Below are 11,638 nucleotides of genomic sequence, written 5' to 3' on the forward strand. Positions count from 1 at the left end.
AAGATTGTAACGATCACTTTCAAAATATTAGATTTTTCTGTCTGTGTTAATAACTCAAAATGTAATACCTGCAAATGAATTGAGTTTGTCAGTTCTTTGCCAAGGTTTTTTAATGAGTACCAGGAGTTTTCCTTGACCTATTGCTGCACACTGCCTCTTTAGCTGGCTAAACTGAGGCAACTCCATGTTTTCAACAGAGGTGAATTCAGCTCTCGTGAAATTAACGCTACTTTAGAATCCTTTTGACAAGCTACACGCAGCATCTCTGTTAAGCAGCCGGCTGCAGGCTTTCGTTCACAGCGGACAGCCAAAGGTATTAATCAGCCAATATCAGCCTAGGTGTACTTTAAAAAGAGTTCAGAATAGCAATAAAAAGAAGAGAAAAAGAGTTATAACACTCGAGCAGTAAGCTTGCCTCACATGAGCCTGCAACAAAATTAGCTGAGGTTTATGAAGATGTGTTTCTTTAGGTATTTATTAAATCAAGAAGTGAAGAATCATTGCACAAATACATATCTGTAATAATATTGTTAGATTATTTTCAGAGCAGGAAGGATGTTTATATTTTTCTGCTTTCATGTAAAGCAACTCGATTGTGTTTATTTATTTTTGTTTATTTTATTGTGTGTGTGCAAAATGCACTGTTTATCACCCAGGAGAATCTAATACCAGCCTATCCTTAATATCACTACGGAAGAAGTTATGCAGTTGTAATTCGTAAGTGCAATTTGCACAGTGGCTAATTGTGGGGCGAAGTCATTTCATAATTCCTCTGTCAGGATACAGCAAACGTTCTATTATCACTTGTGATGACTGTGACCCTCGTCTGTTTAATAGGGCATTGTTTGCTTTCATGCATTTAGTGCTTTGGAGGATAATACACATCTGGTCCTGGTTTTAATTCTGTGGCCGCTTTCATGTTTCCCTTTCTGTTCTTCAAAATGAAAAAACATGTTTGGTGTTTTTGGGTATTCATATTTCTGATAAATGCTAGTTTCTACCTCCAGAAGAGGCCCATCTTCAGCCATGTATTGCTCTGATGTTTTAGTTGCAGTTGGTCTTGTAGCTAGAAAAAATAAATGGCATCTAACTGGTATGTTCTGAGGATTTATGTTGAATGTAAAAAGACATACTGCATTGTTAGAACTAATCCAAACAAAATAATTTCTGTTATAATGTTAATTTGGTTTGCTTGTTTTTTTCTTTTTCTTATTTTTAGCATAGACTCTTTCATTTAATACAAGTTATCTTGGGGAGTACTCAAATAAGAATGATATCAGTCTTTTTTTAAATGACAATATAGTTTTAACTACATTTTGATTTGCTTGGAATTTATACAAAGGCTTTAATCTTCAGGAATTACTTGCCCAGAATGGTTTTCTTCTTCTTCAAAGAAAAAGTTTATTCTTACTAAACTGGGCAGACTATGTTTTTTGATTTGTTTTATATTCTTTGGTGAAGTCGTCTTTACCATATTTGGGTCTGGGCTATTTAATGTGCATTACTTTCTTGTTGTTTTAACCGTACCCTAACGAGTAGCAGAAAAGCAGAGTCGAAGCAACAGTTAACAGGCGACCTGTCCTTTACTCGAGCAATAAATCATGCTAGGATGCAGCTGGGCGCTTCAGCCTCCAGCGATGGAGACTACACAAGCTAATTAACAAGCGTAACCCTTCACAGAGTGCTATTCGGCCATTGTTTAAGCTTTAATGTTACGTGGGTAAATAAAGTAAAGTGCGTGGTATTCTAGAGTTGGCACAACTAGATGCTAAAGCGTCCTTTTAGCAACAGTTAGCTAGCTTCCGTTATGTTTTCTAGCTAGAACTTGCATGAAAACTCACCTCTTCGCGAACACTACTGATATAGTTAACTTTTCGCCAACGGGGTCATTTACTGTCAACCACGGCTCCTGTGTCGACAGTAAAAAAAAACTGGGATCATGTACATCCTCTCTGACTCGCAACATTAGTATTTAAAGGTCCATAGAGTAATGCCATAGAGGGTTTGTTTATCTGCCATTGTCCCACACACCCTGTCCACCGTTATCCTGTTGGCCAGCACCGGTGCCGCTTTCAGGTCTACCTCGCAACTTTGGCACATAATTTCAGTACACCCCTACTCCTTACATTTTTCGTCAATTAACACCTGCTTTCATCACTGTTACAATAAAAAAAGATTTTTGGGATAAATTGATTAAGTTGTTTTCTCGTTAAGCAGATTTTTTAAAAAAGAGTATGTGGTGTAACTGTTATCTAAATGTCCACGTTTTGTATCTCTCAAAAGATATTGCCAAATATTTTTGCTATTACCTATAAATTTTCTCTCTAAGGCAACGACTTAAAATAAGTTTTGTTTTGTTTTTATACACGCGTATTTCTTTTTAGCAGAAGTGATTCATTGGTTTGCGTTAGGTCAAATTCCTAGTATTACTGACAGTACTTCAACGCAACGCAGTCACAGCTTCTAAATCAGTATAATGGGACTTGGGTGACGACTAGTGGCTACATTCTGCAATTAGAGGTCATGAAATGTAAATCCTATTTCTTCCTCTTTATCGTCATCATCATCATCATCATCATCATCATCATCATCATCATCATCATCATCATCATCATCATCATCATCATCATCATCATCAGTAGGAGTAGTAGTCCATGCATTTGTTACTTCAAGGCTGGACTGTTTACAATTGTTTACTATCAGGACTTCCACAAAATGTAGCTAAAACCTTCAGCTGAGAAGGTGAAATTAAAAAGAAAGATCATATTTCTGCTGTTTTGGCTCCCTTTTATTGGCTCCCTGTCAAATAAAGAATCTAATTTAAAATGCTCCTTCTCACATATAAAGCGCTTAATAATCATCCTCCATCATCCATCAGAGATCTGTTGGGGGGCAATGGTTGTACAGTCACTAGGGAATTTGTTCTATAACCAATGGGTTGCTGGTTCAGACGCCTTGTCTGGCTGTCTTAGAGGTGTGAATAAGAAAGACGCTCCACTTGCTTTTCCTGCTGGTTGTGGTCAGAGGACCTGGTGGTGCTGATTGTATGGCATGCTGTCAGTCTTCTGTGGCTACAAATGTAGCTTGTCAGCGTGTATAAAGCCCTTTGGGGTCCTCAGGACTTGATAAAGAGCTATACGAGTACCAAGCCATTTTCCTTTTTTTTTTTTTTTTTATTGCTCCATATGCTCCTAACAGAGCCCTTTGCTCTCAGACTGCAGGTCTGCTGGTAGTTCTCGGTACTCTCTGAGAACTGCCTCCCAGTCTCTAAAAGTATATTTTAGTTATCATGCTCCCCTACTTCTAAAACTAGGCTTAAAAGTTTCTGGTTAGATTCACTTAGGTTATCTTGAGCTGACTCTATAGTTATGCTCACTCTGCTGAATTCCCCTACTATTCTCCAATTTTGCATTCATTTCTGTTATTTCAACTTTTAACTTGTGTTCTCTCTGCTTTTTCTCTTCATAGTAGGTATATCTGGCTTGGCAATCTGTTTAGCATTCTGTGACAGCATTCTTGGAGCCTGTCTGTGTTTCTTTTCCTAGACACAGCCACCTATGGAGCTAGTCGTTACCCTTGCTAACATAGAAAGATTCCTGGCTCATTGTGTCCTTCTGTGTGCCTTTCGTGCCTTTTCTTTGTCTTCTCAAACCTCAGTGGGTTATGGCCGATGGCTGTTCAAACTGAGCCCAGGTTCTGGATCTGCTGGAGGTTTTCTTTCTTTAAAGGGGAGTTTTCCTCTCCTCTGTCGCTACATGCATGCTCTAGTATGAGGGATTGTGCGAAGTCAACACCACAATGCAGACGACTGTCCACTGTGTCTACATGCTCTTCCAGGAGGAATAAATGCTGCAAGTCAATGACTCAATGCAATCTGTTGGGTTTCCTTAGAACACTTTTTAACCAATTTGTCTGGATGGTTTCATTGAATTGACTTTGTAAAGTGGCTTGAAATTACATGTGTTGTGAATTGGTGCTGAATATAAATTTTTTATTGAATAGCAGTAGTAGTAGTAGTAGTAGTAGTAGTAGTAGTAAAAGTAGTAATGTGTTAATTCTCAAATTCGTATAAACAATAAATCCAGGTAATTCATTTGTATAGCCCTTTATACATCCACAATAATTTTGAATAATGTTTTAACAAAATCAATACATAAAAAGAAAAACATACCAGGAGATGAATGGAAAATCATTATCATAATAATAATAATACAGAGTATTCCTTCAATACTCCAAAACGTTGTAATCTTATTTTTAAAAGAGCCTGTCTACTGTATGCTTTCCTGTAAAACGTATCATAATATTTTACGTTTTAATTTTACTTTTAAAGTAAATTATGGCAAATGTTATTTGAAATAGGCATATGTCTAAAGTTCCTTTGACCAAAAAGGATATATTATTTGCAAGGACAGGTGCAAATAGATAAATTGTTTATGGCATGATTCCACAATTGATTTTAATATCCAGGTGTTGGATGACGAGTCTATTGTTGATGGTATGAGCAATACCTTTGCCTTACATATTGCAACAAGCCACAATAACCTATGTGAAAACCACCCATTCAAGGGAATCCAATCCTCCTGTGAATTGCAACGTAAACTCAGACTTTTGACGGCATCATTTTTTTATGCCTTTCATGTCTGTGTAATATTAATGAAAGAACAGACTTTGGCGTGGGCATGTGTGCTTTTGTTGTAACTTTAAACATTCTCCCCACCTGTCATCACTCTTGAGGAGTAACAAAGACAAAAAGGCCAGAGTATATTGTAAAAAAATAAGTAGCCTATACTGAAGTCAGGCTTTATGAAGATGAAAGCTTCCCCAAACCAGAATATTAGGCTCTGATGTGCAAAGAAAAACAAAAGTGGAGAAGCTGCTTAATCAGTTGATCAATCAATCTGCCAAACAAAAGAATTCATGCAAGGAAGGGCTAATGTGAAAAAGTTATCCAAGTGTTCAGAGAAGTCTCTGATCAGATAGTAAGGAAGTAACACATAGTAACCATGAGCCAACCGGTTCTCCATTCTGTTGTCATAGAAAAGCAGTATTTATTCTTAAATTACGTGGCACACATATAGGACTGCAACTACCAATTATTTTAGTAATTGGTTAATCTAAAAATAGATACTCTTAGTAGGTTAACATACCTCAATGATATATAGACATAGATCTCTGGCAAAACAGAAGACACTATAAGAAGGGCTACAACAATTGTTTTTCTAACTGATCAATATGTTGACTTTTTTTTATTAACAGATTAAAAATCGGATAGAAAAGGTTTATTTTGAGGAGTTCTGGATAGAGCATATTTACAGAGGGATTTTCATCTTAAATGCAAAACACATATATTTTTTGTACAGTTATGCCCTAATTACTGCTCTGTGTGGGTTGATTTTTCAGCAAATGCTATGTTTTAGTCTGTAGACTCCACTTACAGTTTTTATTGATTGCTTTGATGCAGTCAACTCAAAACCCACATTTTTCAAAACAGTTAATGCAGAGGCCTAAACAGTCACAACAATGGTCAAAGGGCAAAAGGCTCCAACTCTGCCAAAACATTTAAAATATGAACCAAAAGCAAATTTTGCCCTCAAACAATACAACCTGCACACAAATGTTTGAGCCCTTCCAATAATTTATTACACAAGGTGCAACAAAATACAAAATACCTCACTCAATGTGAATCAGTGCAGCATTGCTGGTTCATTGTAGCCAAAGACTGTACGCAGCTTACATGTCAGTGTCATTTGTAGTCAAATTTGCCTTCTTGCAAAAAATGGATCCAGAATCAGATATGCTGTGATCCAAATTTTATTGATTATTCATTCTTTTTTTTCAGATTGTGGCTACAAATGAAATATTCCAACAGAAGATACTAGAGCTGTCTGTCTCTTTTAGTCTCTTCTCTCTTGACGAATAGGCCACATGGCCTCATCTTCATGACACTCAATATTTTCCCTTGTGATGCACCTAGGAAAAATCTTCTTGCATGCCTAATCCATGCTTGACATGCCTCTGCATCTATATAATGGGCAGTCATTGCATTTACAGTTTTTATTGATTGCTTTGACGCACCAGTCAACTCAAAACCCACATTTTTCAAAACAGTTAACGCAGAGGACTAAACAGTCGCAACAATGGTCAGAATTACACATTTTGTTTGCAAAAGGCTCCAACTCTGCCAAAACATTTGAAATATGGACCTGGCCGTGGAACACTGGACCAGCTCTACACCCTCAGCAGGATTCTGGAGGGGGCATGGGAGTTTGCCCAACCACTCTACATGTGCTTTGTGGATCTGGAGAAGGCATTCGACCGTGTCCCCCGAGGGATCCTGTGGGGGGTACTCCGGGAGTATGGAGTACCGGACCCTTTAATAAGGGCTGTCAGGTCTCTGTACGACCGGTGTCAGAGTCTGGTCCGCATTGCCGGAAGTAAGTCGGAATCGTTTCCGGTGAGAGTTGGACTCCGCCAAGGTTGCCCTTTGTCACCGATTCTGTTCATAATTTTTATGGACAGAATTTCTAGGCGCAGCCAAGGTGTTGAGGGGATCCGTTTTGGTGGCCTTAGGATTGCGTCTCTGCTATTTGCGGATGACGTGGTCCTATTGGCTTCATCTGGGCGTGATCCACAGCTCTCACTGGAGCGGTTTGCAGCCGAGTGTGAAGCGGCCGGGATGAGGATCAGTGCCTCCAAATCCGAGACCATGGTCTTGAACCGGAAAAGGGTAGAGTGTCTCCTCCGGGTTGGGGAGGATGTGCTGTCCCTAGTGGAAGAGTTCAAGTATCTTGGGGTCTTGTTCACGAATGAGTGGAAGATGGAGCGGGAGATCGACAGGCGAATTGGTGCGGCGTCTGCTGTGAAGCGGGCACTGTACCGATCTGTTGTGGTGAAGAGAGAGCTGAGCCAAAAGGCGAGGCTCTCGATTTACCGGTCGATCTACGTTCCTACCCTCATCTATGGTCACGAACTTTGGGTCGTGACCAAAAGAACGAGATCCCGGATACAAGCGGCTGAAATGAGTTTTCTCCGTAGTGTGGCTGGGCTGTCCCTTAGAGATAGGGTGATGAGCTCAGTCATCCAGGGAGGACTCAGAGTAGAGCCGCTGCTCCTCCACGTCGAGAGGAGCCAGTTGAGGTGGCTCGGGCATCTGGTTAGGATGCCTCCTGGACGCCTCCCTGGTGAGGTGTTCCGGGCTAGTCCCACCGGGAGGAGGCCCAGGGGAAGACCCAGGACACGCTGGGGTTACTATGTCTACTGGCTGGCCTGGGAACGCCTTGGGATTCACCCGGAGGAGCTGGCCCAAGTGGCCGGGGAGTGGGACGTCTCTCCAGTATATATATATATATATGTGTGTGTATGTATGTATGTATGTATGCACCTGACACATCTAAAATAATGCAGTTTCTGTAATTTCAGCTGATGATAGTGTTTGTTTTGTCATTGTGTTATGATTGACTAAATATTCCTGTTGAAAGAGAACATGTGTTAGTGTTTTGAATAATTATTTTATTTTAAAACATGTTTGCAGTGTTTTGTTAGTGTATTACAGTTTTTCTCAAATGCTAAAACACAAAAGCCAATCCTCTAAACCAAATGACCAGTTGTCTAAACACATTTACTAAATCTAGCCATCATTTTCCAATATCATAAACACATTTCACATGAAGACACAATTCACAAAACACAATCCTCCGTTCACATAAATCTTAACACATTTTTCCTTGCAAAAGAACTCATATTCTCAAATGAAAGCTCATGTGATGCAAAATGCTTGCCACAGTCAGCAATATTTGAACAAAATGAACACACCTGGCGTCATGCATTACACACAACGACTCAAAATTGAAAACACCTGTTGCTAATGCTGTGACCACATGTATAAAAGCAAGTTCAGAGTGCACAGTTTGCTGAAGATTCCAAACAAACACAATGGATGAAGGCAGAGTCAGGGGAAGAGGTAATCGCGTCAGAGGAGGGAGAAGAGCTGGCCAAGGAGGAAGAGGAGCAGGCCAGGGAGGAAGAGGAGCAGGCCAGGGAGGAAGAGGAGCAGGCCAACAAGGGAGAGAAGGTCCAGGAGGGAGAGCAAGACAACCTCGTACCATCATTACGGACGAGATGCGAGCAACAGTCATTGACCATGTCATTGTCCATGGCATGACAATAGCTGAAGCAGGACTAAGAGTCCGTCCAAACCGGAGTAGGTTCACCGTGGCCACCATTATCAGGGCATTCAGACAACACAACAGGTATTGTACTCTATTGCTTTCTTTGTTACAATACAATTTTACAAGCCTGTGAAAGTAGTCTATTACAGTAGTTTCAAATCAGTTGTTACTGTATTGTAAAACATGTCAATTGACGACACGTTTCTTTCTTTAGAGTTGAAAGAATGCCACATAGAGGTGGGCGGGTTGCCATATTTACAGCGGCACAAGAAACCCCCATTGTGGATATGGTTCGTGAGAACAACCTCATCAGACTCCGGGAGATCAGAGACAAAGTCATTGACGATAATGTGAACTTTGAGGGCATTGATGATGTCAGCTTGGCCATAATAGACCGAGTTCTCCGGTGCCAAAAGATGCAGATGAAACAAGTCTATAGGGTTCCCTTTGAGCGAAACTCTGCACGACACAAAGACCTACGTTACGAGTATGTGCAAGTAAGTATACATCCATGTTCACAGTACAGTTAGTAAACATACTGTGTTGCTCAGTGGCCTACATTACTTCTGGACAATACAGTAATATGCTACCTGATTGACTGTTGTTCTGAACACCTGTGCACTTTCACAATTTCACAGAGGATATTACAGTTGGACACGATGGCCAGACCTCATGAGTACCTCTTCCTGGATGAGGCTGGCTTCAACCTGCACAAACGAAGGCAAAGAGGCCGTAACATCATTGGCCAAAGAGCCATCACCGAGGTTCCTGGCCAACGGGGGGGGGGGGGGGGGGTTAATATTACTCTTTGTGCGGCTATGGGTTTGGAGGGGCTTGTTCCACCGGCAGGCTGTTCTTGGGTCTTACAACACCCAACGTCTCCTAACCTTCCTAGAGGAGCTAAAAGATATCCTCCTGGACCGCCAACAACACCATTCTGGGCCCGAACATCCCATTTATGTGATCATTTGGGACAATGTACGCTTCCACACAACAAACCAAATCAGTGAGTGGTTCACCACCAACAGTAACCACTTTTTAAACGTCTGTCTGCCACCCTACTCCCCTTTCCTGAACCCTATGGAGGAGTTCTTCTCATCGTGGAGATGGAAGGTTTATGACAGACAACCATACACTAGAGAAAACCTCCTAAGGGCAATGGAGCTGGCGTGTGTTGACATCCCAGTGGAGAACCAAGGATGGATCCGCCATTCCACGGCGTTTTTCCCACGGTGCCTGGCAAGAGACAATATAGCCTGTGATGTGGATGAGGTGATGTGGCCTGATGCAGCTCAGAGACATGATGCCGCACAGTGATTGTGGTGTAAATACTGTAAAATTAATAAAAAAAACTTCACACCCTGATCATGTTTTCAAGAGTACTGTTGTGTGCAATAGATTCTGCTTTTGCAGTGAGTTGTGTTACAGTAGTGTACAGAATTTACTATAGATTTATACCCTTCATATGAAACTCACAAATCTAAATGCCCAATCCTCTGCAGAACTCTAAGAAGATCCAGAATTGTAAAGTTTCTAAAAATATGCATTGGCAGTAAAGAAACAAATAACCTTCTCACAAATTGAGCATTGTGTTTTCAATTGTTTTGCTGTAGTGTGTAATGATGTGTATAGTGTTTACATTTTTGAAAGCTTCGAGCTGCTCTTTGGGTGTGAAAGTTTTAGTTTTGAAGGGAGAAGGTATGGTTGTGTTTATGTAGCTTTAGAAAAGGGTGTTGTGTTTAGACATTGGAGAACATGGACGAAACGTTTGTGAAATGTGTTTTAGCATTTGAGAAAAACTGTATTGTATTTTGAAAATTAGTTTTGGAGTTTAGCTTACGATGTGTGAATTTGAACATGAAATTAATAGTTTCGCCAATTGTGTGTTTTAGGTGTGTTGGTGCGTTAAGAGTTTAGGAAACCTGTTACAGTTTTTTACAATTGCTATGACAGATTTTTCAATACTTTTAACAATTTTCCAAAACTCTTAACACAGTTAGCACTACATCCACATGTGTAAGCTATACGATTAACACATTTCTTCTTGCTTTAACACATACTGCATACATCCATCCATCCATCCATTTTCCGAACCGCTTTATCCCTCATGGGGTCACGGGGGTTGCTGGTGCCTATCTCCAGCGTTCACTGGGCGAGAGGCGGGGTACACCCTGGACAGGTCGCCAGTCTGTATACTGCATACAATTAACGCAAATTAAAAATGCTTAATCTCCTTTTACACACCGGCTCAAACAAGACCAAAACAATAGAATTTTACAGCCAAATTTACCAATGCTTTAACACTGTATGTCAGAACAGATAACACCACGTTCTAAAACTAACCTTACAGGCTAAAGTTAAGGTGAACAACTCTTCATATTGAATTGAAACACAAATATATTCCCTGTATTTTATTCCATTGCTAATGAGAAACATCTGATTGAAGTTATGCAGTTGTTGAAATCACACAGAATTCCCATCTAGGAAGCACACTCAAGTGTTGATGTTCTTTCAATCACATGATCATATGCTATAAAAGAGGACTCTTTGGGCTGGTCTTGGCAACACAATGTGAGAAAGAAAGAAAGAAAGAAAGAAAGAAAGAAAGAAAGAAAGAAAGAAATGCCTGCACGAGGGCGAGGAAGACGAGTACCAGGACAAGGGAGAGGAGTGGTGCAAGGTAGAGGGTCAGGAGTAAGAATGCGTGGTGGCGCTCAAAGAAGGACCAGAGCAAAGATAAGATAAGATAGTCTTTATTGATCTCACATTGGAGAAATTCACTTGTCACATCGGCTCAATAGTCAGGAGTAGGAAAGGGTGCATCAATTATATACAGTGGATCAAAAAGAAAATGAGAAAAACATAAGAATATATATATAAAAAAAATAATAATAAAAGAAGTCGGAGTAGGCAGATGATACCTCCCGGTTATATACACATATATGTATGTACACACACACACATATATATATACATATACATATATATATATATATATATATACATATATATATATATATACCTTATATATATATATTATATATACATATATATAATATATATATATATATATATATATATACATATATAGAACACCACAGAGATATATGATATATATATATATACACATATCAATATATATATAGAGATATATATAGAGTAGTATATATATATACATACATAGACATATATAGATATATATATATATATATATATATATATATATATATATATATATGTATATGTAGGTATATATATATATATATACATATATATATATATACACACACATATATATCTATATATATATATATATATATATATATATATATATATATATATATATATATATATACAAAGGGAAGTGCAGGAGATAAATGTGTTAGAGGATGGAGAACCAGACCTTGGAAAGTTGGAAAGGTTCGGTCTCGACTTCGGCTTTATTGCCAAGACTATGGTTTTATACGAAA

The 11,638-nt window shown here is 39.3% G+C and overlaps 2 protein-coding genes across 2 annotated transcripts in view; one reads left to right on the forward strand and one right to left on the reverse strand.

Moving 5' to 3' along the window:
• The window catches only part of LOC118556365 (follistatin-related protein 4-like), a 53,057-nt gene extending 48,376 nt beyond the window's left edge, over positions 1–4,681 (reverse strand). The window contains exon 1 of the mRNA XM_036134025.1: positions 4,668–4,681. Coding sequence (XP_035989918.1) covers positions 4,668–4,681 — 14 coding nt within the window. The remainder of the gene's footprint in view (positions 1–4,667) is intronic.
• A 3,148-nt stretch (positions 4,682–7,829) lies between these two features.
• LOC118561800 lies at positions 7,830–8,921 on the forward strand. The gene is made up of 2 exons (XM_036134030.1): positions 7,830–8,249; positions 8,383–8,921. Exons 1-2 carry the CDS (start codon positions 7,933–7,935, stop codon positions 8,696–8,698), a joined length of 633 nt encoding a protein of 210 aa, XP_035989923.1. The 5' UTR covers positions 7,830–7,932; the 3' UTR covers positions 8,699–8,921.
• Positions 8,922–11,638: the final 2,717 nt, after the last annotated feature.

Source organism: Fundulus heteroclitus, unplaced genomic scaffold, assembly GCF_011125445.2.
Source record: "Fundulus heteroclitus isolate FHET01 unplaced genomic scaffold, MU-UCD_Fhet_4.1 scaffold_72, whole genome shotgun sequence".
Taxonomy (NCBI): Eukaryota; Metazoa; Chordata; class Actinopteri; order Cyprinodontiformes; family Fundulidae; genus Fundulus; species Fundulus heteroclitus.

Excerpts from the sequence above, each read along its gene's own strand:
- LOC118561800 (XM_036134030.1), top strand. The coding sequence starts at position 7,933 with ATGGATGAAGGCAGAGTCAGGGGAAGAGGTAATCGCGTCAGAGGAGGG. Across the intron at positions 8,250-8,382 it reads GCATTCAGACAACACAACAG|AGTTGAAAGAATGCCACATA; the intron begins GTATTGTACTCT and ends TTCTTTCTTTAG.